The sequence below is a fragment of the Cutaneotrichosporon cavernicola genome, assembly GCF_030864355.1.
Source record: "Cutaneotrichosporon cavernicola HIS019 DNA, chromosome: 6".
NCBI classification, from domain to species: domain Eukaryota; kingdom Fungi; phylum Basidiomycota; class Tremellomycetes; order Trichosporonales; family Trichosporonaceae; genus Cutaneotrichosporon; species Cutaneotrichosporon cavernicola.
In genome coordinates, this window is record NC_083398.1 from 389014 (window position 1) to 415417 (window position 26404).

Here is a 26404-nt window from a genome sequence, read left to right on the forward strand (position 1 = left end):
CAAGAACATTTCGCATGCTCTGCTTGGACTAGTATGCTCGTTGCCAGACAAAGAACTGGATGCATACATGCATTCCCTCTGTGATGGTGTTGTTAGTGACTCACACAAAGTCACGTTAAGGCTATGCCAAGAGGGCCCCGCATCCCCTTGCGTCGCGCACAAACCTCCTCCTGGACACCTTGGACCCTCGTACCCCCTGACCACTGACCAGCCAACGATGCTCCATCATCATTCATCTCTACTCTTGCCATCACAACATCCGTCGCCGACGCCATTCACGGTGCAGTCCCACGCCCACGCTTCCCCCCCGCCCTCACCAGGGCGGGCTTCATCCTCTTTGACATCAACTCCCTCCCTCTGCCCCGATTCGCCGACAATGTCTCTCGCCCCATCACCCTCCATCCACACTCCCCCACCACCATGCCGCCCACCCACCCTCCACAACCCCACATCACCCACCCTCATAACAGACATGCCCTCCCCGACCTCGACCGCGCCCTCGACACCCACTGCGCGGCGTAGTTGGAAGCCCACGATGCCTTCGATTTTGGGCAAGATGCGCAACTCGATGGGACCGCGGACTAGTGTGGAGTGTGCTTGGAGTCCACCTGATCCACAACGCGAGGCCCGAGAGGACGACAACAGGCTGTTCGGTGCGGTACAATGTCTCCTCCACTCCCCTCCTCCCGTCCCACCCTCCCTCCCGTTCCTCCCTTCCTCCCGTTCCTCCCTCCCTCCCTCCCCCCAACCCCATCCTTCCTGTCCCGAGGTAGCTGATACCAGCACGCTTGAAAGCCGGCTATCCGTGCGAGGACGTCAAGCATATCTTGACGCTTGCGGGCAAGCACCATCGTGAACTCGACGCTCAGGTCAACTTTGTCGCGTCCTGGGTTGCCATGGTGTCCGAATGGGCTGTGAGTGACTCGCGACTCGCCTCTCTCCTCCCCCCCCCCCCCTTCCCCCCTACACCGCCCCCATACCCCACTCTCCGGCCCACCGGCCGCGCTAACAAAAGGGATCCATCACGACGTACCTCCCGGCTCTCACTGCCACACAACGGCCGCTGGTCGTCCAACTGCGCGCCCAGGCTGAGACGTATCTGTCTCTGACTCAGCTCCTGGCACTGGAACATGCGCAGACGGGGGGACGATTACGCGTCGCCGACGCACTGCTGCACCATGCTCGCGTGTGGATCGAGCTCGGTCGTGACCGCACTCACCAGCGCTTCGAGGACTTTGAGCGAGCTTCCGAAGGACGAGGGTGGCGGGGCAGTGCAGAGCGCCGCGGGAGTCAACATCACGACGACGTAGCTGGCAACCTCGACTCGATCGCCAACTTCCTCAGCGAGCTCACGAGCGTTGAGAGCCGCTTGCCCCATCTCCGCATGAGACTTGGTGAGGCAGTTGAAAGATTGCTTGAAGCACAGAAGGAACTCGATGAGATGGTGCGCTCAATCGAGGCTGCCAAGAGCCTGATTGAGGGCTTAGTGGACGGCTCGGCGTGGACAGGAGCAGGAACACGTGTGATGGCTGATCTGACCACCGCACAGACTGACGCGCCTTGCCTCGCCGACTAAAACGGCATGGCCGCGTCTGTTGGTGGACAGAGATAGAGTGTCACTGTTCATGTTTCGCTAGTTGTCTGGTATACCCATATAGATAGATGTATGCTGCTTGTATCTAGTGTCGCCCAGCTGGTTTTGTCGGACGCAGAATGCCGAAAGAGGATCTTTGCAAGTAAAAGTAACGCGAACACGTGTACTGTGCAATTGTCTGCGATTCCAAAGCCCAGGACTGGATCAACAAGAATGTCAGACAACACAAGTGCGGTCGCATTGAGCATGTCTCGAGTTAAACTATTCTAACGAGTCACCAAACACACACAAACACATACATCGTGTTTCCAGCCACGCTCATACCCGAGGATGCTATGACTACAAAATGGGGTGAAGCCCTCTTTCACTGTCGAAAGACATTTGCCACCAGCCATCACCTTGCTTCCAAACCATTTCTTCCCCTTACCATCAGCATACAGTATAAACCCACTCCACTTCACATCTCGAGCTTCATCCTTCAAGGATCACTCTCCACTCCAGTACCTCGCATGTCGCTCGCCAACCGTCGTTCGGGCGCGCCACACGCCCTCCGCATCCCAGGGGCCCCGGCCACTCTTCCCTCACGCCATCTCTCAACCAAATCAACCGCTCCCCAACTCTGCACGTACGGCCTCCAGCTTTCCTCGCTGCACATCGAGCCATCCGATCCTCCAGCAATCAAGAAGAAAAACAGCAAGAAGCCCGTCGAGAACCATGAGAAGCTCCTCGTCGGCCGCGACCCGAGGTGGGCCCATTTCCACTTCAACGGCTCGTCGGCACTATGGGCCGTCCACCTTCTTGGTGAGCTCTCGCGGTTCTGTACAAGCTAACAGCAGACCACATTGAGCAGACGTTCCCGCTGCAACCGATCATCGCGTTAACGCCCCATTGCAAGATAATCAGAGGATGGGAGGCGCACATTGGGGCGTTTGACATCAGCCACCCCTCGCGTCTGGAGGGCAAACCCTGGCTTTTCCCCCGCGCCGCTCTGACGTGGTGGAGCGAGAGCTACACTGAGCAGCTGAAACGCCTGTTCCCAAGGGAAGACATCGTGTTCCTCCTCCACAGGGCCGAAGAGGTGATCGCATCACTCAAGGCGGGCGACGACGAATTTCGCAACCTCAAGGAAAGCCTGTACTGGTTGATGGTACGCTGCCTTGAGCTACTTCACAGCTGACAAAAGGCCGAGAGCACCCCAAGCATCTGCTCCTCGGTAGCGAGCACACACACCTTCTCCCTGTCCACTTCGGTCACATCCAACCCGTCCACAATCGCTGACAAATACACCCGATCTGTCCTACAATCATACTCTGTTAGGATAACGGCCTTGCGGACAATGTTCAGCGCCATCCACCGCCTCCCGGCTCTGCTCGTCGTCATCCGCTCCTTGTTACAGTACCTGCGTGTCCGCGCTCGGTCAGAGTGCGCCGCCATTGCGGCTCGCGAGCGGAAGCGTACAAACACAGTATTTGATGGGCAGGTGATCGAGCGTCTTGGTGAGATGGCTTGTTGGCACGTTGCGCCCGAGGAGCGGCTAGAGGAGCTTGAGGGACTGGCAGTGGAGTGGTTTGAGTGCGGGGAACGCTGGATGCGTGATCTCGGACGCTTGGCCGACCTAATCGACTGCCGTCTGGGGACTGATTAGGCAAGCTCGTGGGACGCGGTGGCGGCGATGATACCTTGGATCATGGAGATGAAAGTTGCACAGAGATCACGTGTATTGATCTGAAGGATATCAATTGGAGCAAGTGATTGTCAGGAACTTGGGAGCTGGGAAATGACTGGAATTGTTGTAGGTTGGAGTAATGTATTGATCCCGAGATCCGAGACTGTTAAGACATTTGTACACTTTTATTGAATAATCAAAGTGGCGTTTGTAACCTGATAAGCCTGATAACGACCCTGATTCCTTGCAACATTCCTTGTTCATCCAACCTCTCCTCAAATCTCTCTACCCTTTAATATATACTCGTCGTCATTCAAAGAGTACTTTAGACTTCTCTTTAATACTTGTATTCAACCAGGTCTAAAGTAAACCTAGAACATAAGATGAGTATTTGGAAACGCACAAAAGTGACTGATGGTATCAGAATATTCCCTCCACAACCCCCTTACCTTCTACTTGAAGCCCCTTTGCCCCTTTACCTCTTTGATCACTCCATCAAACTACTAAATTCATCCTTGGGTCCTTTTACCTTTTACACATCATCCAGTGCGGTCATTCCATCACCAAATCAGTGACTTGAATGGTTTCACTTGCTACTCTCGCCCCCCAATCACCAATCACCCCTTTCCTTCCTCACCATCCGCACCCACACCCACACCCACACAGCTATCAGGCCGATACAACTCAACTCGCTCCCACCGCCGTGTCAACTTGACGTGCCACCTTTAAATGTCCAACTTTGCATCTTCATTCTTCACTTCTCCTATCATCTCTCAACTGTGACTTTGTCACGCACCAGTCGCTTTGCCCCTCCCTCCCTCCATCCACGCCACACAACCCACATTCTTCACCTTCACAATGTACTCGTTCCCCATCCTGAACGCCATCTTTCGCTCCCTTGACATCAACGTGGACACCCCGCGTCCAGTCGCCCCCAACGCCCAGCCCCTCAACTTCGACAATGGTGAGAAAACCCAACGTCCACGTGACTTTCCATCCAAAGTGGTGATTTAATTGGCGAAATCACCAAAATTGCCATGTTCGCTACAAATACCCTCTTGGCCACCATCACACACCAAACTTGTTTGATAGTCACTGACCCCAGCTGCCAAGGCGATTCAGCAGGTCGAAGCCACTGACCACGCCACCGCCGTGCCTGTCAAGCACGAGTTGATTCAGCCCCAGCCCCAGGGGTCTGCCAACCACATCGCGGCAGCCAACCACATCGCCGCCACAAGCCGCAACTCCCCTGCTCATCCTTCCTCCTTCCCTCCCATGTCTCCCCCCACAATGCTCCGTGCCCAACAATCTTTGGGGACCCCCACCACTCCTCAGCCTCCCCGACGCCCTGCTCTCAACCCACTCCTTCTCTCTCCCGTATCGACTTCATCGTCCAAGGGGGCAGCTTTCGCTCATGTTCGTCGAACGGAGCCTTCGCAGAGGAAGGGCATTTCTATTCGCGGTAGCTCAACGGCCTCCCTCCCTAGGTCACACACTACCCCTTCCAGCGGGAGTACGATGACTGCGAGCGACATCTGGGCAGTGCGTGCTGTTCTGGCTGGCCCAAACCCTAGCCCCCAGGCTGTTGCCAATAGTTTCCGCTGGGGAAAGGCTTCCCTTTCTGCCCAGGAACGCGAGACCAGGACGGGTGAAGAGGCTCGCAGCGACCACGAGGCTATCGACAACGACGAGGTAGAACTGCTTTTCGCAAGGCTCGCTGCCTGGCAACAGACACTAGTCGACAACAACCAGAAGTTGATCAAGCGCCTTAACGGGCGAGACTCTGAACTTGCCGAGGCACGATGGCTCCTGAAGGAGGCCCGTCAGGATGACCACAAGAAGGGCGAGGAGATCCACCACCTCCGCCAGATTCTGAAGTCGGCCAACGCCCAACTTCAGGCTTCCGAGAAGGAAGGGGTCCGTCTCGCCAACACCCTAAAGGAGGCAGAGAACGTGGAGAAGCTCGCACACGACCTAATGCGAGTGGTCAAGTGTCAGAAGTGTCTGCGCCGACACGTCTCTCACTGTCCTTGCTGTCCCCGGGTTGCTCGATATCTCCCGCCTACCCGTATCCGCTCACCATCTGGATCCATTCGCTCCCTCCGCTCTGCTGGTCGAAAGGCTCGCTCGTCCGATTCCAACGGAAAGAAGCTTCGGTCCTTCCGGCTGGGCCGCAAGGACCGTCTTACCGCCCAGAGACTCTTCCCCTCAAAGAGTGTTGGGGACGTCGACATGGCCGAGGGGCTCGGTGATGGAGTTCACAATGCTCCCATCACGGAGCGCCATGTACCAGCACTGGAGGTCATTGACGCGTCGATGGAGGCTCCTTTCGATTTCCGACCGGGAATGGGCAACAACCATCTCCACCCATACCGCGAGCCCCTCTCCTCTCGTCCCGAGGCTCCCGACCCATTCTTCACCACGGACGACGACGAGCTCGTTGCTAACGAAGACGACGACGGTATATCCAGTGGAGAGGAGGTCGACCCCGCCCTACTCAATGGCCTTGCTCGCGTTGACCTCCGCGATAGGCCTCAGGAGCAGGCGATGGAGTGGGAGATGCAGCAGGCAGGGGTCGAGCCGGAGCAGAGGCTGCAGGCCCCTCTCGACCCTGCAACTTTCGAACCCGGTCCCGCCACGCAGTGGGCGATGGAGCCAGTCGCGGTCGCACCCCATGAGCTCCCTGCGCAGGGAGACTTTGGTTGGGACCTGGTGGAGCACGAGCTGGCTGTCCTGGACGGCCTGGTTATCTACGACGCAGACGATGTCCCCCAGCAACCTGAGGGGGGTAATGAATCTCCGAGTGAGGCAGCTGAGCAGATTGCCAAGCAGGCAGCGCCTCAAGCCCAGCCACCGCAGTCGCAGATGCCTCTCCTGAACCAGGGCGCTGCTTTCTCTGCCCATCAGCAACTGGAGCAACTTCCGCATGAGCTCGAGACCCGCCAAGAATCAGAGCGCTCAGCAGAGAAGGAGATGGAGCTATGGGGCTGCAGCAGTACATAGCCCAACATTTCGAGATCCAGGCCCAGCAAGACCAGGCGCAGGAGGAGGAGGGCGACTTCCTCGGCTTTGAGGAAACTTTCGCTGCCGAGGCCGACGGGCTCCTCAACGATCTCTATGAAGACATCTTCGGTTACCAGGAACTGGGCCCTTTCGACGGCGCCTTTGTGGCCGACGATGCCCTCAACGACCCCAACGAGATGGTTGACAAAGGCGTCCTTGCCCAAGCGGACGCATCGCACCTTGACGGGCTGACGCTCAAGTGGGCAGAGACTTTGGGCCGTGCGTCCGAGAACAAGGAGGACAAGAAGGCCATCGTCGACGCGGCGAGGAACAGCGACTCGAACGCACAAGATGCCGTGACTCACCTTGGGCTGTCGTTTGACCACCCCAACGAACGGGATGGCTTTGACTTCGTCTCCTTGCGCACACTTGTGAGGGACTGCGATCTCCTTGGAGAGGCAGTCGTCACCATGAGCCGTCGCGCGACCATCGGCGGCGACATGTACCCCGTAGAGGCGTTGAATGAGATGAGCTGCCAGGGAGACGCCGTCGCGTCTGTCCGTCCTCCTCCCGCCCCTGGAGTGAAGAACGGCACCTTGGTTTCTGGAATCGTGAACCGGTTTCAGGCCCAGATCAACGAGCCGCCCGTTGACTTCCGCTCTGCCCCAATCGCACCTCACACAGGGGTCCCCGATGAGGACGACCAGGGGGGAATGAACCAGGGACGATTGTCGGAATCGTCCGAGTCCGAGTCGGAGACCTGGAAGCACCAGCTCTCACCCTCGGGCCGCAAGATCGCTCCTCTCCGGCGCTCGCGCCGCTAATTCTAGCCACTGTACCACTTGTCATTCTCTTGGTTTGTATAGCTACCCTGTTTAAGACTCTTGTTGTATCACGATCTGGTCACCATCTGGAATGTACTCTATGGTATTTATCACCACCGCTGCTTTTCCCACGCTGCCGTCAATCATCCTCGCTCCCATAGTACACATATTACAGCACCCTGCATGTCTATACAGCTCCAGTGGTCTACTTGGCGGGCGCCTGGCGCGTCATGAGACTACGCACGTTGGCTGGGAGGAGGCGCACGGCGTCCGCAGCCTCCATCTTCTTGAGCGAGGCGAGGGGATAGAACTTGGACAATGCGACGAGCTCCAGACGCAGCGCGCGCAACCCGTCCTCGCTGTCGGGCTTGATGTCCGGCTTGGCGTCGCCATTAGCTATTGGCGCAGAAGCCGCGGCATCACCGTTCGCCACCCCGTTCTCGAGCTTGACGCGCTTGGCGTCGGGGATCTCGCCGTCGGCCGCCCGCTTCGTACCCAGCTCGGTCTTGACCTCCGCCATCTCCACGCCTCCATTCGCGGCGCTGGTCGACTCCGCCTCGCGCTCTCGTATCACGCGTGCAATCTCGTCCCCGACCCACTTGAGGGCCGTCTCGACCCCGCCCTTTCCTCCCACGCCGATATGCATAAAGTCGGCAGGCTCGCGCAGGAGCGGCTGGAGGTCGAGTGGGTTCTCGGCGCTTGTCAAGCGGCGCAGTGCTAGGCGGGCATGTGCAGCCCGAGCCTTCTCCATAAGCGGTGCGGAACCGGCGGACAGCGCGTTTGCCGTCTCGCGCGACACACGCGAGAGGTGAGATTGGAGCACGCCACCATGCCATTCTTCATTGACGTAGTTTGTGAGATTTGAGTGCGTCTCGGGATCGGTGTTGATGCCCGCCAGGAAGCGACGGACACTCGCAGCGTACGCTTCACCACGGACGTCACCAAGCGCCATGTCGGCCAAATACGAGGACGCAGCTTGACCCGCGTTGACGTCCACAAAGTTCTGGGCTGGGATGCCTGGACGTAGGCGTGGCGCGTCAGGTCGCAGGTAGGTGGCAAGGAGGTCTACGTCGTCCTGCTCGGTGAACCTCCGTATCACGCTGCCCTCGGGAACCGCGGCGATGCGCGCCGCGCGAATGTCCGCGCTGACCTCGTCGAAACGACCCCATCGGAGATCGAGGGTCTTCATCTTGAGCGGCTTGGGTTTGGCCCGCGGCGCGCCCGGCAGTGGTGGCTGCCCAGCCGGACCTCCCAGCCCCTCCCAATCCCACCACTCCTCCTCGTCCTCCCCCATGCCCACCCAGTCCGGCACCTCGCGCCACGATGATGCTTTGCGTGTGCGTAGGTGCTCGAGCATGTCCGCGGGGTCGTCCATCTCCGCCACGTCGTAGCTCCCGTCGGGGAGCATGTCGCGCCACCTGCCTGAGAACTTCTCGCGGCCGCGGACAAGGCGCTTGGCACGCACGCGTCGGCCACCAGTCAGGTTCCAGCCGACCGCCTTGGCTTGCAACGAGTTGGCGGGGAACTCGAGCATCACCTCGGGGATCAGGTGCTCAGGCTTGACCTCCTTTCCCCTGCGCATCGGGGTCGCGCGCTCCGAGCCAGGGAGGTTGGATGGGGGAACAGAAGGGGACAATGATGGCGTAGGGGTGAGGACGAGTGGGCGCGAGCGCTCGATATGCTTCATGCCATGTTTGAACACCTTGTCTGCTTCGCGGTACGCCGCGGTTCCGGGAACATTGAACGCGTGCGCAGCGGCATGCATGCGACGTGCGTCAGCCTGATGTCAGCTGAAGCGGTGGCGCAAGCTCACCTCCAGCTCGCCAATGCTGTTGTATTCCCCGTCGTCAATCTTCTTCTGCATCGTGCCCAAGTCCATCGCGTTGTCTGGACCCCCAATCGTGTCGATGTACCCGGGGTACTCGTCGGCGTCGACTGCCATCAGTTCAACAAACAACACCCAACTAACCTGGCTGGAGGAAGAACCCATACTCGTCCTTTCGTCGCATCTCGGCGAGGATCTTGTTCGCCAGTTCGCGGAAAGGCTTCTTGACGCGCTTCCACTGACGCCGAGACGCGTAAGTCGCCATATCCTCACTCCCTTCCCTCCATGGCGTGGCTGGTGTACTGGTGTCGGCTGGAGTATCGTACGCCCCAGGGGTAGCATATGACGTGGGTGTGCCATGCTCTCCGCCGGGTGAGAGGGGCCATGCAAGTGGGTCGTCGTCCGGCTCGAGCTTAACGGACGGCGAACGTGCTCTGGTCAAGGCAGGCACGACGTGTGGTGGGATTGCCGTGGGAACGGGGGGCGCGCTCTTCCGTGGCCTGCCACGCTTACGCTTCGGGGGCGCGCCCTCGGGCGTGCTCGCCTCACTAGATGCCGACACCGGTGTCGGGGTGAAGGGAAGGATGGTGCGGACTGAGGGTCCTCCAGAAGGTGGGCGTGAGGGACCAGCATCTCCTGGCGTCGAGGGTCCGCTTCCATTTGATCCGCTCGCGGTGGCCGCGGACGCTCCGGCCAGAGGCCTAACTGCCCCAAGAGAGAGCTTGAGCTTTATAGGCGGCATGGTTAGGTGTGGGGAAGAGAGAGGGTGGGGGAAGCGTTGCCCCCTTACCCGGGGGCAGAGGGGATGAGCTTGAGAGTGTCTTAGAGGACTTTTATGCCCCGAGAGAGCTGGACTGTGATGAGGATGTCTGTTGTTGTGATGTTGAGCGGGGTGGACGTCGAGAGTGGAGGCCAAGAGGGACGGGGTTATGGCTGACAACTGTGAACAGTGCGGAGGCAGAAAATCCGCAACACGTTGCCACCCCCCCCATCATCAACATCAATCTGGCTTCATTAGATTTATTTGATTCCGCTATTGTTCGACTCTTAATCAGTCTGGCGGAGGCCTGACTCGGGAATCGGACCGAGACCGAGTGTCGCGTGCCGCGTGGGAGTGGGTGGGTCTTTGACGCGTCACCAAGTGGAATGGAATGACAACCCTCCGCCTGGCGCTTGGGTGAGTTGGCACTTCCATCCATCTCGCCCATCACTTCATTCACCTTCAGAGGAGCACTCACCATGAAGCTGCTCCTCCCTGCCCTCCTTCTAGCGCTTAGTGTGCACGCCGTCAAGCGCGAAGACTTCAAGGAATGCGGTCAAACGTCCTTCTGCCGCCGTCTCCGCCCGCTCTCAACCAAGTCTGAATCTACCGATTTTGCCTCACCATACTCGCTCGGCGCCCCGTCTCGGGCGTCAGCGAGTCAGATCGGCGTACCCGCCAAGGATGCGGCGTGGAGTTTCCCCCTCTCCTCCACCATGTACCCCGACGTGGCGTTCGAGCTGCGCGTCGACATCCTCGAGGGCGACATCGCTCGTGTGCGCGTCGACGAGGTCGGCTCGGTCTCCCCGTGGCGCCGGTACAACGAGACGGCGAAGTGGGCGCTTCTGAATGCGGAACCGGCTCACGGGGCTGCCGAGATCACCACGAAGAACAGCGTCACCTCCATCAGGTATGGCCAAGACCTGACACTGCGGATCAACCACGCGCCCCTGCGCATTGCGATGGTGCGCGGCGGCAATGAGGAGATCGTGTTCAACGACCGCGGGCTGTTCCACATGGAGCACTTCCGGGCTAAGGAAATGCCTGTCGAGGAGGAGGTGGTTGAGACCGAGGGCGAAGAGGTCAAGACTGAGGAGGGCCAAGTTGTGGAGGGGGCCGAGATTAAGACGGAGCCTGAGGATCAGCAGCCGTTCGAGGCCACGATCGACCGCTCGTGGTTTGAGACCGAGGATGGCGACATGTTCGAGGAGCAGTGGAAGCGGTGGCGCGACTCCAAGCCGAAGGGTAAGTCCTCACATCGCCACGCTGACGGCAGGCCCCGAGGCGTTCTCGCTCGACATCTCCTTCCCGTTCGCTAAGCACGTCTTTGGTCTGCCCGAGCACGCGTCCCCGCTCTCTCTTCCCGACACTATCGGCGAAGGCAGCTACTACACCGAACCGTACCGCCTCTGGAATGTCGACATCTTCGAGTACGTGGCCGACAGCCCGATGGCACTGTACGGCGCTGTGCCCCTCCTCCATGCTCACAGCGCGCGTGGGACAGTGGGCGTCCTCAACCTCGTGGCGTCAGAGACCTGGGTAGACGTCGCGCACACTAAGGGCGTGCAGACGCACTGGATCTCCGAGAGTGGTATCATGGACCTGCTTCTTCTTCCTGGCCCCAACCCTACCTCTCTCTTCGAGCAGTACGCTGCCCTCACTGGACCAGCGCAGATGCCGCCCCAGTTCGCGACAGCGTACCACCAGTGCCGCTGGAACTACAACACGCAGGGCGAGGTCATCGAGGTCCAAGACCGTTTTGAGGAGGCAGACATGCCCCTCGATGTCACGTGGCTCGACATTGAGTACGCCGACGAGCACCGCTACTTTGACTGGAACAAGAAGATGTTCCCTGACCCCATCGCAATGATCAACCAGGTTGCCAAGCTCGGGCGTAAGGTGAGCTTCCTTGGATGAAGGAGCTGACAGCAGATGGTCGCCATTGTCGACCCGCACATCAAGCGCACGGACTCGTTCCGGGTGTACAAGGACTCGCTCGACCTCGACATCCTCATCAAGAAAGCGGACGGAAACAACTTTGATGGCTGGTGCTGGCCCGGCTCGTCGGTGTGGGTCGACTTCTTCAACCCCAAGTCGTGGGAGTGGTGGACGCGCATGTTCTCGTTCGACACGTGGGCCGACCAGACCAAGAACCTCTTCGTGTGGAACGACATGAACGAGCCCTCGGTCTTTGATGGCCCCGAAATCACCATGCCCAAGGACAATATCCACGACGGGGGATGGGAGCATCGTGACGTGCACAACATCAACGGCATGCTATTCCACAACCAGACGCAGCACGCCATCTCGGTCCGCGAACCAACCAAGAAACGTCCTTTCGTCCTCTCGCGCGCCTACTTTGCAGGCAGCCACCGGTTCGGTGCGATCTGGACCGGCGACAACCTCGGTACGTGGGAGCACATGGCTGGCGAGGCGGCCATGTTCCTCTCCAACTCGATTGCGGGAATGAGCTTTGTCGGTTCGGACATTGGCGGATTCTTCGGCAACCCCGGCGACGAGATGCTCGTCCGCTGGTACCAGAAGGGCGCCTTTATGCCCTTCATGCGGGCGCACGCGCATATCGACACGAAGCGCCGTGAGCCGTATCTCTCGGAAGAGCCGATTCGCTCATACCTCCGCGACGCCCTGCGTCTACGCTACACCCTCCTTCCGGCATGGTACAATGCATTCCACGACGCCGCGACAAAGGGCCATCCCGTCATTTGGCCGCATTACGCCAAGTATCCCGGCGACGAGACCGGCGCCGCCGTCGATAACCAGTACTACATCGGCGACTCGGGTCTGCTCTTCCGTCCCGTAGTGGTTGAAGGAGCGACTAGTGCGGACGTGTACCTGGCCGCCGGCGAGCCGTACTACGACTACTTTAGTTCGCGCATGTTCCCAGCCCGCATGAAACCGCGCAACGTGACGATCGACACGCCGCTGGACAAGTTCCCACTCTTGATTGAGGGTGGACACATCTTCCCCTCGCGCGAGCGTGTGCGTCGATCTAGCGCGCTCATGAGCAATGATCCATTCACGCTTACCGTTGCGTTGGGTCGTAACCAGAACGCAGAGGGGCAGCTGTACCTCGACGACGGGGAGACGTTTGCCTGGGAGAGCGGGGCGTTTGTGCACCGCGGCCTCGAGTTCAAGGATGGCAAGCTTAGGAGTGCCCCGAAGGTCTCGTATGACGCTGGGAATGCGTACGCCCAGAGTATCTCCAATGTCGGGGTTGAGCGTGTGCGCGTGCTCGGTCTGAATAAGGAGCCGAAGAGCGTCACGGTCGCTGGGGAGGAGGTGCAGTTCGAATGGGACAAGGGCGCGCCTAGCGCAAAGGAGCCACGCGCGGCTGTGCTCACGATCAAGAACCCGGGCGTCAAGGTCGTCGATGACTGGGAGATTGTGATTGCTTAGTGCCTCAGCCGTACTACGTCTAATCAGTAGAAATAGAAATGAACGACAAGAACAACCGTGCGGATTCTGGACTGAGCCGAGGTTAGTCGCTTCGATGCCCAACGTCGCTACCCTCCTTGCGCTGCGTACATTGTACATGCAATAGCATCCATTTCTTCTCCGATTACTGCTCCTCGCAGAAGGTCGCGTATGCCTCGGCGTCCATCAACTCGTTGACCTCTCCGGGCTCGGAGAGCTTGATCTTGGCGAGCCAGCCTGGGTGTTAGTATCGTTCAGGGCGTTGGTGGACGCGCTGGATGGGCCTTGCACCGACAGTGGGCACACCTCTGCTATCGGACTCGACGGCAGCCGAACAGACACGGGTCTCCAACCCGTACTATCCGGGTTCCTCCATCTTGACGCGAGCCTCCACCTGTAGGCCGCACTCACCGTCAGTCTCAGCCGCCTTGTTGACAAGGCTGGGCTGGTCGCCGAGCGCCTCGTTGATCTCCTCGACGGTGCCCGAGACGGGGGCGTAGATATCCGAAGCGGCCTTGACCGACTCGACGCCGCCAATGGACTCTGGACGTTAGCCAACTGCCACTGAATCAAGGGTGGGTTGGGTGGGCGATTCGGTTCCGCATCCGCGTTCCGCTCAGGTCGGGGTTGGCGTTCACCGGGCCCCAACCGTACAGTCTTGCCATACACTTGTGGGCGACAAGACGTCCAGACGCAAGTTTGCTAGCCAACCACACAGCGTGTGGCGCAGATGCCTTCGCCAGACCCGCCCTCTTTCCCTCCCCCGATCGCCCGCACATTTCTCCTCCAACTCCCACCCAACTCCCACCCACACCCCTCACACCAACCTCTAACTCACCGCCAGACTCAATCTCCGAGCCGACCGAGGGGAGCTCGACGAAGACGACGTCACCGAGCGCCTTCTGCGCGTACTCGGTGATACCGATAGTCGCAACGCCGTTGTCGACAACCACCCACTCGTGGTCCTCCGAGAACTTCTTGGCTGTGGGTTAGTTAGTACCATTCACAATTTGGGTGGCTCGGTTCGGAGCGTGCTCTCTGGCAGCGCTATTCCGCAGTCCCAACCCTTGAGCTCTGCCTCAGGCTTTCGAGTTGGCTCAAACCCTCTTCCACCTCAAGTCGACTCACTCGACGCAAAGCGCATGGCCATCATGGCGGCACGGGGCGCGACGACGGGGCGCACGCGGAGGGCGGCGACAGGGCGAGCGATAGCACGGAACGCGAGCATTGTATCGAGATGAGTGATGAGTGATGAAGAGAAAAGAAGCTGTGGGAGTGGGCGAGAAGAACGATGTCGCGAGCACGGGACGGAGTTGTGAGGTGGGCTGTGGGATTGGACAGAGTTATGACGCGTTTTCCAACATCCCACTGTGGCGGTTGTGGTTGTTGGAAAATAGACTGACCGAATAAGATGTTCCCCAGAGTCATTAGGACATGTTCTAATGAAGCCTAATAGAAGGTAAGGGCCAGCCAGGGCACGGTGTCACTGTTTGTAATGCAATGCGGAATAAGGCATGGTAATGGTGAATTTCTATTGGCCAATACAAACGAGCCGTCACGTGATGCGGACACGCCGAGGCACGGTCGGAGTGGAGGTCGACCATGACTGTGGGGTCTCCATTTTTTAATACACGTGTGAATGATTCCGCTCAACTGCGAGGACGGTTGCCGATCTGCCGAACGGTGACGACTTGCTGTGCCCGAAGTTGAAGGTTCGGTTCATCACATCTTCCTCGCCGCCGACTTGTCATCTTCACCTTTCCCGATCCTTGACATGACCTCCGTCGCAACAGACCTTCCATACGCCGCCGAGGCCGAGTCCTCGCTGAACTACGATGAGCTCGAGGTCAGTCTAGACTCCACCTTGCCTCGCCTGGACGGGCGGCGTGATGTCTCGTGACGCGCGCGCGTCCGCTGCAATTCGATCAATTGAATGAAGCTGCTGCATTAGTTGACTGAGCTGACCCCAGGTCCTCCGTAACCAGTACTACAAGGAGATTGAGAGCGGACATGTGACGACCCAGTCCAAGTTCAACTACGGTGGGTTTACAACTGCCCAGATCAGCTCATCTCGTCCTACTCAAGCTGACTCCAGGATGGGGCCTCGTCAAGTCGAGCACTGCTGAGCTTCAGACCGAGGGCGTAAAGCTTTTGCAGGGTGGGTTTGGCTCACACGCCTTCGCTTATAGAGCTGACGACAGAAATCTACTCGGCTTCACCTAGCCACAGGCGCGAGTGCTCGTATTACATTGCCGTCGGGTACTACAAGCTGCGTAACTATACCTATGCGCGCAAGTTTAACGGTTAGTTGGTTGTCCCTCCTAGCTTCCTTCTTCTCTCTCTCTCTCTCTTTCTCTCTCTCTCTCTCTCTCTCTCTCTCTCTCTCTCTCTCTCTCTTTCTCCACCCTCTGTCCCTCCTTCCTCCCTCCCTTCCTCCCTTCCTCCCTCTCTCCCTCCCTTCCTCCCTCTCTCCCTCCCTTCCTCCATTCCTCCCTCCCTCTACCCCTGGTTCCCTCCCAGCTCTCTTTAGCGTCACCGTTTAGCTGACCCCAGACCTCCTCCTCGCCGTCGAGCCCGAGAACATGCAAGCCCAGAGCTTGCGGCAGGTTATTGACCGCGCCGTCAGCCGCGACGGGTACATTGGTACGTTGCAGCTGGAAGTAATCTGCAGCAGCTGACGACAGGCATGGGTATCCTGGCAGGTGCGGCAGCCGTGACGGGTCTGGTGGCGACGGCACTGATCAAGCGCTCGCGGAGGTAGTGTTGCATGTATCCTTTTGTACTAGATGTCGCGAGGTCCCATGTCTGGGCGGCTCTAGATGGTCTCGGCGATCGATGCCGACGCCGACGCCGACGCCAACGTCAACGTCAACGCCAATTAACCTCGCATGGTGCACAGGTCTACATTCTAAGGTCTGCCTGGAGGAATATGGCCTCCTACACGCGCCACATGAGACTCACTCCCTCGTCGCCAGCGCTCATAATGAGCTGCGATGCGGGCAAACCGGCGGGCGAAGGCTCGCCTGCCAGTGCCGGGGTGACCACCACGCCGTTGATCACACCCGCGTGCCCCTTGTGGTGCCCGATGAGGGAGCCGTTGCGCACGTCCCACGTCTTGAGCGTCCGGTCGGCTGAACCTGATGTCACAAGGTGCACGTTGGGCGCGGGGTGTACTGCGAGCGACGTGATGGGTTCCTGCTGTCAGCTAGATATTCGAGGATGGTAGCTGTCCCCAGAAGAGCCTCGCCTGTCCATCGCCACCCGTACTCACGTCGTGCTGCAGCTCGGCACGCACACGCCCAGTTGCGCAGTCCCACACGAAGCCCTTGCCGTCCGTCCCCCCCGAGACAAGGACCACGCCCTTACCACCGCCCGCACCACCCAGCACGTCCACGAACGCAAGGGCTTCGATACTCTCGCCCTCCGTGTGTCCCTCGAGCGAACCGACAATCTCGCCCTTGGGCAGGCTAACGAGCTTGACCTTACCGCTCGCGCTCCCCACAGCCGCCAACGAGCCGTTAGGAGACACAGCGAGGGCAGTGATACCGTGCTCGGCAGGGTCGGCCATCTCAGTGGAGGAGTGGAACACGCCGAGCTTGAACATGGGCGCGGAAGCCGAGGGGTTCCACAGAATAAGCGTGCTGTCGAGAGACGTGGTGAGTAGCTGTCGGCCCAGAGGGGGTGGGAACACGCCCGCCGTCACAGGCATAGTGTGGCCCGTCAGAACGGTCATGACGTCTCCCGAAGGAACTTTGGTCAGCTCTGCTAACTAGTGAACATACGCTGCCACAACCACACGTTGCTGTCCTCGCATCCGGCCGCGACAACAGGTCCCCTCGGGTGCCAGTGGAGCCACTGAACCTCGCTGCCGGCGTCGAGCTCAGCAAGAGGCGCCCAGCCCGTGAAGTCCTCTCCCGACGAGGTGCGCTTCCACACGCGGACCTTGCCGTCCATGCCTGCCGTGGCGACCATCTCGCCATCGTGGCTAAACTCAACGGCCACTACCGAGTCAGAGTGCCCGTCCAGCTTGATCGGGGCCCAGTTGTCGCCGTTGATCGCTGCCCCGCTCTCCTCAGGCAGCGGGGCGAAGATGTACGCCAAGTCGTCCTCTCCACCACTCACGGCGAGAGGAGGGTTCGGGAACGCCGGGTGCGCGTGCAGCGCAAAGACCGACTTTTGCGCCTCGTGAACGGCTACTATTAGTCTCTAGAGGAACGGGTGGCTTACAGCTAGAACCGATCGAGTTGTCCCCCAACTCCTCCTCGCCAAGCTCCATCGTCTCGTCCTCATCCATGTCGTCGTCGTCCATCGGCTCGCCCATACCGTCATCGTCGACGATTTCGGCAATCTCCTCGTCCTGGATCACCTCGTCTTCGACTGTCGGGTTGTCGTTCTCGCGCTCGGCTTGCATCTTGCTGGTCTGTGTTGGTGTCATCTCAAAATCTTGGACCTCCACTTCTTGGTCATCACTCATTCACAAGGTGAGTCGAGACCGTGGGAAAGTTTAACACGTGCACCTCCACCACAGATCGAGATTTTGAGCTGCCAGACATTCACAACACCACCATAATCATCAGAAATGGGCAAGAAGCGCGCAGGACCAAGCGCGGCCATCGCGCCCGCCGCGGGAACCAAGATGACCTTTGGCGACGACGACGACTTTGACTACGCTGCGCCCTCGTCGTCTGGCGTTCCATCTGATGCCCCATCCGAGGACGAGGAGTCTGGCTCCGAATCAGACTCGGACTCGGACGCAGCCCCAGAGGCAGTCGGCATGCGCACTGGTGCCGCAGACGAGCGCAAACGCGCAGCCGCAGAGGAAGAGTGAGCTCACTTCCTCGTACCGACTGACAGCAGGGAACGCCAGGCGAAGCGCGAGGCCGCCAAGCTGCGTGCGGTTCGCGTCGCTGAGGCCAAGGCCGCGTCCAAGAAGGCGGCCAAGCCGAAGGACAAGAGGAAACGTGCTGCCGATCCAGGCGATGATGAGGATAGTGAGGATGAGGACGCGGAGGCTGCTCGCTTGAGGCGGAGGATGGAGGCGGCCATGGCGGCCGGCGAGGACTCGGACGACTCGATGGAGTCTGACTTTGACGAGGAAGGGGAGGACGACTTTGACGCGCTCGACGACGAGGACGAGGGAGAGGATGGAGAGGAGGACGACGACGAGGACGAGGAAATGGAAGAAGAGGAAGAAGAAGAGGAGGAGAGCGACGACGATGGCCTGCTCTCTCGCCCTGTCCCTGCGGCCCTCAAGAGCCGGATGGACGCGATGATGGCCGCGATGGAGGGGCGCGCGATGGCTGCAGACCCCAAGTTCGCGGACGAGATGGCTTCGCGACGCAAGAAGGGTCCCGTGCTGGAGGTGCCATCGCTCAAGTCGGGTCCTAAAGGTGTGAAGACGACATTCGACGAGTTCGGCGAGTACGAGGCAGCCCCGCTTTCTGCCGACATGCTCGCTGCTGCCGACGCACAGCTTGCAGCCGATAAGAGCAAGGAGAAGGTCGAGAGGGGGGAGGAGAGGGCACGCAAGCGTCGGAGGAAGGGGAAGAAGGCTGCACCGACGGCGCGAGTGCTTGAGTGAGTCTACCAGAAGGGAGAGAACTGACGCCAGCGACCGCACCGTGCACCTCCTCCCGCCCGTTTTGGCCGGCACCGCACTGCCGCCGGTCGTTGGGCCACGGGAACGTGTGGGGACTGCGGGGAAGGCCAAGGCAACGTTCTACAAGAAGGCCATGAAGGCGAGCGGGAAGATTCCGGGGCGGGGGGTTGTGGATGGGCGGCGGCGATAAGGGGAGTGAGCGGATTCTAGATGTAGACATGTAAGTGTGCGTAGAGAGTATTGATGGCGAGGGAGGAAGGGTGAAAGGCAGCGGCTGGGATGAGAGATCTAATGATCCGACTCGTGACGATTGCCTGCCATTCGTAGCGATCTCGCAATTTCTCACCTGTCACAAACACAAAACATGTCAACAACTTACAACTTTAGGCTTCTCACTCCTCTTAACTCTTATCACTCTCAATCTTACTCGTCATCATCCTCATCTTCTTCTTCTTCTTCTTCTTCCTCCTCACCATTCTCACTATCCTCTCCATCCTCCTTGTTCTGGCGCAACGAGATTTCATCGCGTCCCTGTCAACACTCACACGCTCTCTGCTTCCATCATCTCTTGCACCGCTCCAGGTCAACAATACACAGATAGCTGTGCCCCAGTAGCCATCGTACGCTCTTCCCACTCTCACGCCCTCCTCCAGGTTATAAGATGTTGCACCTCGCCTCTCCGACTCGACCAACACTCACCTCCCCCCTCCTCGGACCACTCTCGCCGTCTCCACACCATTCCGATCATATCGTAGACGGCTCTGTCAACCTCCACTCGCTCGCCACCTTCGCACCCTCACCTTCCTCAGTCTACTTAGCTCCACCTTCCTCGAAGTACCTTCGCTCTCTCCCAGCACTACACACCCGTCCGCCCCTGCCCTCACTCTTCGGGCTCTCCAGCTCGCGCTCGCCGTCTCCTACCGTTTCCGAGCACTACGATTTCTCGACCGACGACGACAGCCCTCTCCCCTCCCCGCTTCCGCCGTACAATCCTCGCACCTATTACCCAACCACCTCCGAACTGACGACCCCAGTGCTAAAACCTTCGCCGTCACTCTCGTCGGAGTGCAGCTCGCCGCAGTCCATTTCGCCCTTCTACCTAACACGTAGCCAAGCACCTAGCCCCACTTCCGCGTCCGATCGCAGCGCACCCTTTGTCTACCAAGAGACATCTCGAGAGGGGACCCCAACGCCATACCTAGAGTACGAGACCTATCTCCCAGCCACCGTGTCCCCGTCACCCTCGCCCACTGTCACCTGTAAGAGTACTCCAGCCCTTGTCAAGCTCGTCGACACTCCCATGAGCCACGCCGACGGCATGTCTCTCAGTGAATCAACTCACCTGATGAACCCCAACGCGATGGAGCGCTACGAGATCCAGTACAGTGGGTTATTTGACGCTGTGGCTCCTGCCATCGTGGCAGCCTTTCTTCCTCTCAACCTCAACAGCACATGCTGACTCCAGCTCCAGAGCGTGCCGCTCGCCCTCGGTCGCGCGCGGGCAACGTGTTCCTGTACATTCTCGCCATCTTCCTCCCGCCTGTTCCCGTGTTCCTCAAGGCTGGTTGCGGGATGGACATCCTTGTCAACCTTCTCGTGAGCTGAAATGATGGCTGCTTGAGCTGACATCAGCTTTGGGCACTCTGCTGGATCCCTGGCGTGCTGCACTCAATGTACATCATCTCGTCGCGTCCTTGATGCAGCGTTCTTTGTCCTAGTCCCCAGCTCATACATGATCATGCAACCGATACGATCACCCTGTTGGCCTGGCTCCAACAACGGGCGTGGTCTTGTGATCCACCAAGAAGGTCCAAGAAGGGCTAAACAGACGCTGATCACCATTCCCCTCGGTCACCATATCTCCTCGCCCTCCTCGGTCGGCTTCGGTGTCCGTAAAGCACGACTTGACGACTCTCGTCTACCACTCTGGTAGTAGCCGCCCGTCGGTGTTACGCCGCCAGTGCTTGCTGGTCTTCCCCGGACCCCGGGTCTCACCCTGGTACAACTCTGTACACCTCGCTGTTCTCGTTTACAGCGACGGAGCCCCACACCACGTGCCACGATTTTTCACCCGGCCGGAAGATGGATGTTTGCCACCAACGCTGCTCCATCTCATTCCTCTCATCCACTCCCATCCATATACTCTAACCCGCGCCGACCACGCGCGATGGTAGCCGAGCTCTACACTGCCGCTATCTCCGTTTCCAGCGAATCAAAATCGAAACAAGATGCCAAACCCGGGTCCAACGGAATCGGTCCACTTGCCTCCCTAGACGCCGAGAACGATGTGGACCCTTCTTCTGACACGGCGCTATTACACCGCGCCAAGATTACAGCCCGCCTCGCCGACTCGCCCTACGATCTTATCGCATACCTCGAACGCGCGCATGTACACCTGGCACTGGGATACCCCGACCTAGCCGCAGGAGATGCGTACCGCGCCCTCCTCCTGGCCGATGAGGCGCGCACCGAGGGCTTCGAGTATCACGACGAGGCGGCCGAGGCTCTCGCCTCTTACGCTGCCCCTCAGGTCTTGGAAGGACTAGAGGGGGAGGCGGCCCAGCGCGGCGCTGCAGCTGCGTACCGCCTCCTCGCGTTCGCCCTGCTGGACGCGGGCTGCCTCAGCTCGGCAGCCAAGTTCCTCAGGCGCGGACTGGACGCGTCGCCCAACGACACCGAGCTCGCCACCACGCGACAGGCACTTGAGGCCGCTGCGGCCAAGCGCCTCGGCCACTCGGTAGACATCTTCGCCCCAGGCGTCCTGCCCGATACCACCCTGGTCCGCCGTGAAGTGTATCCATGGAACACGCACGAGCCGGACCGCTTCTCCGAGGAGTCGCTCACCGAGCTCAACACAGCCCTCCAGCACTTGGCTCCCAAGTGCGCCGTGCAGGTCGTAGTCCTCCCTGTTCTCCTAGATGGCGTCGCACTCGAGGGCGCAACGTGCTCCCAGCTCGGCCTGTTTGCCGTGGAGGACATTGCGCCCGGCGAGAAAGTGCTCGAGGAGTACAGTCTTCTCACGGCCAACAACCGGATGAAGGACAGCGTGTGCGACGCGTGTTCGTCCGAGCTTCCGCGCGATCGTCAAGGTGTCGTCATGTGCGACGAGTGTTACGACACTGTCTTCTGCTCTGCGCACTGCGCCGAGCAGGCGGAGCGGTACCACCCCGCGGTATGTGGTACTGGTTGCGACGAGATCGGGAAAGATCCCGTCCCGCACGAGGCCGACGAGAGTCTTCATCTCCTGTTACTCGCGCGCGTGCTTGCCGTGGCCGCGCAAGGAGAGATTCATCCCCTCGACGTCCCCGAGGTCAAGTACATCTGCGGCGACTTTACGCCGCACCGAACCCTCCCTTGGAACTTCAAGTACAACGTCGAGAAGCCGCTCCACATACTGGAAACGATGGATGTAGACATCTACGCGCATCCCGAGTTCGATCTGTGGGTCCTGAACACGATCTACGCAAAGACCCGCGGGACAGCTAGTGCGCGTAAGAATCCTTTGGACGGTAAGCCAGACGTCGCAACAGTGCATCCGCTGTGGTGTCTGGCGAACCACGACTGTGACCCCAACGTATGGTGGGATTGGGCGGGTACTATTGCCCTGACGGCGTGTGAGGAGCGCATTGCGGGGTCACCGGGTGTCAAGAAGGGACAAGAGATCCTCAACCATTACTGCGATATCCGGTTGCCTGTTACCGAGCGACGCGAGTGGGCATCCGGCCCGCTTGGAGGTTGGTGTATGTGTACACGGTGTATACGGGAAGCTAAGGAGGAGGAGTGGGATGACGCGCCAGTGGAGGATGTGCTGGAGGACGAGGGGAAGAGGCGGTTTAAACAGATCGTGGTCCAGCCACCGGCTGTCAAGGTCGCTGTTGTGGAGGTGGAATAGATTGCACGCATGCATTGATAGACTCGGCTGGCCCCCACAAGTTGTCAAAGGATGAGATTTGATAGACTCGTCTGTAGATCTCGTAATAATCGAGTTAATCCAGTAGACATTCTCACACAACTCCCTCATCAATGTTGTCAACGATAAACACTTTGCTATACATTATCTTGTCTTTCTCCTCTTCATCCCATACAACAGGATGCGGGGTGACCAATACGAAGCTCGAGGGGTTGGTCGAGTGCCAGATGTAATGTACATGTACCAATATCTGGGTGTCGTTATCGCCTTCGTAGCTCGAGTATCACTCGAACCTCTCCCCACGAGTCTTCTCAGCGAGTAGTCCTAGAACACAGGCCTCGGCAAGTCATTGAAACGCTACACTCAGCCGTGATGAGTATGGCACTTGTCGCGGAGCCTTGCGCAAGCGTCGCGCATGGGTCGCGGCTACAGTACCTCTGCTATCCGGCTCCGAGATTTCCGGTTCGAGCTACTCACCCAGTTGTGAGTGGTTAGCGTCAGATCGTGAGATTAGCAGAAGCTGTGAGAAGCTGTGAGAAGCAGTGGGCGGGGCCCACCATGAAGCGTCTGTTCTTACCTAGCCCTTTTATCGAAAGAACAGAACTTGGCTTGGAATGTTCACAAACATGGTTGCAGGATAAACACGATTTGGTTCCGTCCATTCCCCATTGATGTTAGCCAGTTGTACCGGCGATAATGTACCCGATCATCCAGGCAGCTGAGCTGACAACTATCAACAACACTCTCATCAATCCACACCACTTGTCGACATCGAGCACGGACCGTGGCTCATACACCCCGTGCGACTCCAAGGTGAGCCCATTGACAGCGTCTTGAGGGCGCGCAGTAGAGTTAGCAACATGACCTCAGCACTGACGCCCAGTGGTCCTGGCCCCGGTCCGCGCCCCAGCCATGTTCATGTCTTCCGAGCATGTCGTCGTGCGCCAGTCCGAGGACTGGGCGCGCGTCCTTGTCGCCTCTAAAGAGTCCGCTGCGGCGGATAACTGGGTTCTAGCATTCTCTTCCGACAGAACAGAACCAGCGGGCCTTGCGCTGCTCGGCAGCGCCCAACTCATCGAGCTGGAGGGACGTCTTGAGCCGGCCAACGCAGCGCGTCTCGAGACCCTCGTTACGCCTCGAGCCGTGCGCATCAACAATACCAGCCGAGGTCCCCGCTCTTCCCTCAGGGCCCCGGTTCTCATCGTGGAATGGCACACAGCATCATCCTACGTCCTCCCTGACCTACATATCTCTCCCCTCACCACGCGCCTTGTAGTGGAAATCAGCGACGTTGGTGGCCCCATCTCTCCTGCCAACCGACGCTTCTTACCCGCCCTCTCGAGTCTCGATGTCGCAGACATAGTCCTGGACTTTAGCAGGTGGGACTGTGCCGTTGTCGACCCCTTTGTCGCTCGCGCCCTCTACTCCACCATCGCGGGGTTGCTTGTGAGGGGAACACACGTAACCCTGGTGGACTTTGACCTCGTGTTCTCATGCATGGCCGACTCGTCCATCCACATGCGACCGACGCGATACACGTCTCTCCCAAGGCGCGCCGAGGACGCGCTCAAGTTCCATCTGCGCGAAATGCTGCGTGCAACTGAGTGTCCAGACGCCCGAGTAGTCGAGGTCACTATCCGCAAGTTGCTCAAGCACATCACCGTCCTCTCCGCCGACCAGCTGCAGGCCAAGCTGTAGCCGCGTCATTCGGGTGCTTGAGTCGCTGCCCCATTCAACGTTCGTTCCCACTGTAGAGCATGACATGTACAGTAGCTTTGCCACGATGCCGGCATGGCGGCATGGCCGGGCCGGGGTATTGTCCAGTTGGGAATTTGGGAATGCAGGGCTGGGGCCGACGCTTCCGGTTTTCCGATCTGGTCGGTTATTAGCGTCGGGTTTCGGGTTCAGCATGGGGCACAATGAGAGTTGTGTGGAGCTGCATGGCCAGGTGAACAACAGTCTTGTGTTGGAGCAAGCTCTCACGCTTCAGGTGGGCAAGCCTCTCATCCCCAGAGGAACAGGCCGATAGACGCCATGCATGCAAAAACGTCGGCTCACAGCGGCCTGGAGTCTAGACCCAATGTCTATGAATAAGTGAGTGGGCCGTGTGATCGACACACCTCGTAGTGACCATTTGCTCACTGGGCCTCGACGTTGGATGCCGGGCCAGACTAAGCCAGAACTCGAGCAGAATATCGGTTATCACGTCGGACTCATCACCCTCGTATTCTGATGCTCTACACCACTCACCCCATTACACTTCTGCCGAAGGAAAAGATGCATGCTACTCGGCGTCGACGACCCACCAGTCCGTCACAAGGTTCTCGTTCAACCCGTCCAACTACCGTCAGCGCCACCTCGTGGAAACTGAAGCTCACCTCAGCCATGTCCTCGGGCGTAATCTCAAAGTCGAATACCTGGGCATTGGACTCGATACGTTCCAGCGACACGCTCTTGGGAATGACAATGTGATCCTGCCGTCAGCGCCTCTTCAGCACCACGTCCTCCGCCTGAGTGTCCCACCCCACCTCCCCACCCCAACTCACATGCTGCAGTCCCCACCGGAGCATAATCTGAGCAGGGTCCCTTCCATACTTCTCCGCCATCTTCTTGATGACGGGATGGTCGAACCGCGTCCCCCTCGCGAGCGGTCCCCAAGCCTCCATCAACGTCCCCATAAGACCACACATATCGACAATATCTTCGTGCCGGGTAAAAGGGTGCAGATCAACCTGGTTAACGGCCGGCATTGCGCCGCCTGGCCCATCCTCCCCAGCCCGTCGGACCATCTCGACAATCTCAGCGAGGTGGAGCATACCAAAGTTCGAGACGCCAACCGACCGAACGAGCCCCTTGCGCTTCGCATCAACAAGCGCACTCCACCCATCTGCGCGGGCGGTCGGACCACCCACAGGCGAATGGAGGAGGTACAGGTCCAAGTAGTCCATTCCCGCTCTGTCAAGGGAAGCGCGCAGATCTGAGAAAGCCGCATCGTAGCCCCGGTTCCGCTGCAGTTTCGAAGTCACAAAGACGTCGGCGCGCGACACGCCCGAATCACGAATCGCCCGGCCCACGTCTGCTTCGTTCCCATACCTGTCTCAGAAAGATCTAGCGGGAACTCACCACTCGGCCGTGTCGATGTGACGGTAACCTGCGTCTAGGGCGGCGCGGGTCGCCGTGTACGCCTCGGCTCCTGTCATTTGGTATGTCCCCAGACCGAATTGGGGGATCTCAAAGCCGTCGTTCATCTGTGTGTAAGCGATAGTCGTGGACCAGTTTACCTTGAGACGCCGTGCAAGCGACGCTACGGGCCTAGTGACACGCATGGTGGTGATGGTTGGATGTCGAGGATCGAGACGAAGAGTGAGATTCCAACTTTGGCGAGACGTCATGCCGGGCCGGAAATTCCGACCTTCCGACCTCCACTGTTGATCCGCACTTGTTTACTCTTCTTCCACTTGTCCATGTTCAACTTGACTCAATACAACAACAACAACTAACAGAGAGCCAGCATGGTATCTATGGGACACCAGGGGCTTTGCTTTCACCAAACCGCGGTCACACCCACACAGTACATTGACGAACTGCTCCTTCCCCATCTCGCTCTTGTCTTCTTCCAACGAGAGGGTCCTGAGGTCGGCAAAGCTGACGACGAGTCGCGGATCCAACGCTGGTAGCAGGTCGTACAAGCTGAAGAGCCAGGCGTCGTCCTCGCAGACGTCGTCCTTGCAGACGTCGTCCTCGCAGACGTCGTCCTCGACTCTCGCCTCAAATGGGATTGATAACGG

General features: G+C 59.1%; 12 protein-coding genes across 12 annotated transcripts; 8 read left to right on the plus strand and 4 right to left on the minus strand.

The window, feature by feature from the left end:
• Nucleotides 1-472: 472 nt before the first annotated feature.
• On the plus strand, nt 473-1576 carry CcaverHIS019_0601460 (uncharacterized protein; the record flags this gene model as incomplete). Its single annotated transcript, XM_060602572.1, has 3 exons — nt 473-653; nt 784-914; nt 1016-1576. 3 exons carry the CDS (start codon nt 473-475, stop codon nt 1574-1576), a joined length of 873 nt encoding a protein of 290 aa, XP_060458952.1.
• Nucleotides 1577-2103: 527 nt separating this feature from the next.
• Nucleotides 2104-3239, plus strand: CcaverHIS019_0601470 (uncharacterized protein; the record flags this gene model as incomplete). Its single annotated transcript, XM_060602573.1, has 3 exons — nt 2104-2395; nt 2431-2741; nt 2778-3239. The coding sequence occupies 3 exons, from the start codon at nt 2104-2106 to the stop codon at nt 3237-3239; spliced, it is 1065 nt and encodes a 354-aa protein (XP_060458953.1).
• An 879-nt stretch (nt 3240-4118) lies between these two features.
• CcaverHIS019_0601480 (uncharacterized protein) lies at nt 4119-7087 on the plus strand (the record flags this gene model as incomplete). Its single annotated transcript, XM_060602574.1, has 3 exons — nt 4119-4224; nt 4366-6255; nt 6294-7087. 3 exons carry the CDS (start codon nt 4119-4121, stop codon nt 7085-7087), a joined length of 2790 nt encoding a protein of 929 aa, XP_060458954.1.
• A 205-nt stretch (nt 7088-7292) lies between these two features.
• Nucleotides 7293-9654, minus strand: CcaverHIS019_0601490 (uncharacterized protein; the record flags this gene model as incomplete). The annotated part of the gene is made up of 3 exons (XM_060602575.1): nt 7293-8867; nt 8901-9022; nt 9057-9654. 3 exons carry the CDS (start codon nt 9652-9654, stop codon nt 7293-7295), a joined length of 2295 nt encoding a protein of 764 aa, XP_060458955.1.
• A 497-nt stretch (nt 9655-10151) lies between these two features.
• Nucleotides 10152-13089, plus strand: ROT2 (uncharacterized protein; the record flags this gene model as incomplete). The annotated part of the gene is made up of 3 exons (XM_060602576.1): nt 10152-10917; nt 10949-11571; nt 11605-13089. 3 exons carry the CDS (start codon nt 10152-10154, stop codon nt 13087-13089), a joined length of 2874 nt encoding a protein of 957 aa, XP_060458956.1.
• Nucleotides 13090-13252: 163 nt separating this feature from the next.
• Nucleotides 13253-14335, minus strand: GCV3 (uncharacterized protein; the record flags this gene model as incomplete). The annotated part of the gene is made up of 4 exons (XM_060602577.1): nt 13253-13344; nt 13519-13650; nt 13946-14089; nt 14236-14335. The coding sequence occupies 4 exons, from the start codon at nt 14333-14335 to the stop codon at nt 13253-13255; spliced, it is 468 nt and encodes a 155-aa protein (XP_060458957.1).
• Nucleotides 14336-14881: 546 nt separating this feature from the next.
• Nucleotides 14882-15868, plus strand: FIS1 (uncharacterized protein; the record flags this gene model as incomplete). Its single annotated transcript, XM_060602579.1, has 6 exons — nt 14882-14953; nt 15078-15147; nt 15203-15265; nt 15309-15410; nt 15661-15750; nt 15792-15868. 6 exons carry the CDS (start codon nt 14882-14884, stop codon nt 15866-15868), a joined length of 474 nt encoding a protein of 157 aa, XP_060458958.1.
• Nucleotides 15869-16044: 176 nt separating this feature from the next.
• SQT1 (uncharacterized protein) lies at nt 16045-17518 on the minus strand (the record flags this gene model as incomplete). The annotated part of the gene is made up of 4 exons (XM_060602580.1): nt 16045-16302; nt 16379-16857; nt 16890-17300; nt 17335-17518. The coding sequence occupies 4 exons, from the start codon at nt 17516-17518 to the stop codon at nt 16045-16047; spliced, it is 1332 nt and encodes a 443-aa protein (XP_060458959.1).
• A 168-nt stretch (nt 17519-17686) lies between these two features.
• CcaverHIS019_0601540 (uncharacterized protein) lies at nt 17687-18896 on the plus strand (the record flags this gene model as incomplete). The annotated part of the gene is made up of 3 exons (XM_060602581.1): nt 17687-17931; nt 17965-18684; nt 18719-18896. The coding sequence occupies 3 exons, from the start codon at nt 17687-17689 to the stop codon at nt 18894-18896; spliced, it is 1143 nt and encodes a 380-aa protein (XP_060458960.1).
• A 471-nt stretch (nt 18897-19367) lies between these two features.
• On the plus strand, nt 19368-20404 carry CcaverHIS019_0601550 (uncharacterized protein; the record flags this gene model as incomplete). The annotated part of the gene is made up of 3 exons (XM_060602582.1): nt 19368-20091; nt 20172-20302; nt 20339-20404. The coding sequence occupies 3 exons, from the start codon at nt 19368-19370 to the stop codon at nt 20402-20404; spliced, it is 921 nt and encodes a 306-aa protein (XP_060458961.1).
• A 469-nt stretch (nt 20405-20873) lies between these two features.
• CcaverHIS019_0601560 (uncharacterized protein) lies at nt 20874-24314 on the plus strand (the record flags this gene model as incomplete). The annotated part of the gene is made up of 4 exons (XM_060602583.1): nt 20874-22440; nt 22984-23099; nt 23393-23429; nt 23500-24314. The coding sequence occupies 4 exons, from the start codon at nt 20874-20876 to the stop codon at nt 24312-24314; spliced, it is 2535 nt and encodes an 844-aa protein (XP_060458962.1).
• A 586-nt stretch (nt 24315-24900) lies between these two features.
• Nucleotides 24901-25942, minus strand: CcaverHIS019_0601570 (uncharacterized protein; the record flags this gene model as incomplete). The annotated part of the gene is made up of 5 exons (XM_060602584.1): nt 24901-24957; nt 24995-25090; nt 25163-25709; nt 25740-25864; nt 25898-25942. 5 exons carry the CDS (start codon nt 25940-25942, stop codon nt 24901-24903), a joined length of 870 nt encoding a protein of 289 aa, XP_060458963.1.
• Nucleotides 25943-26404: the final 462 nt, after the last annotated feature.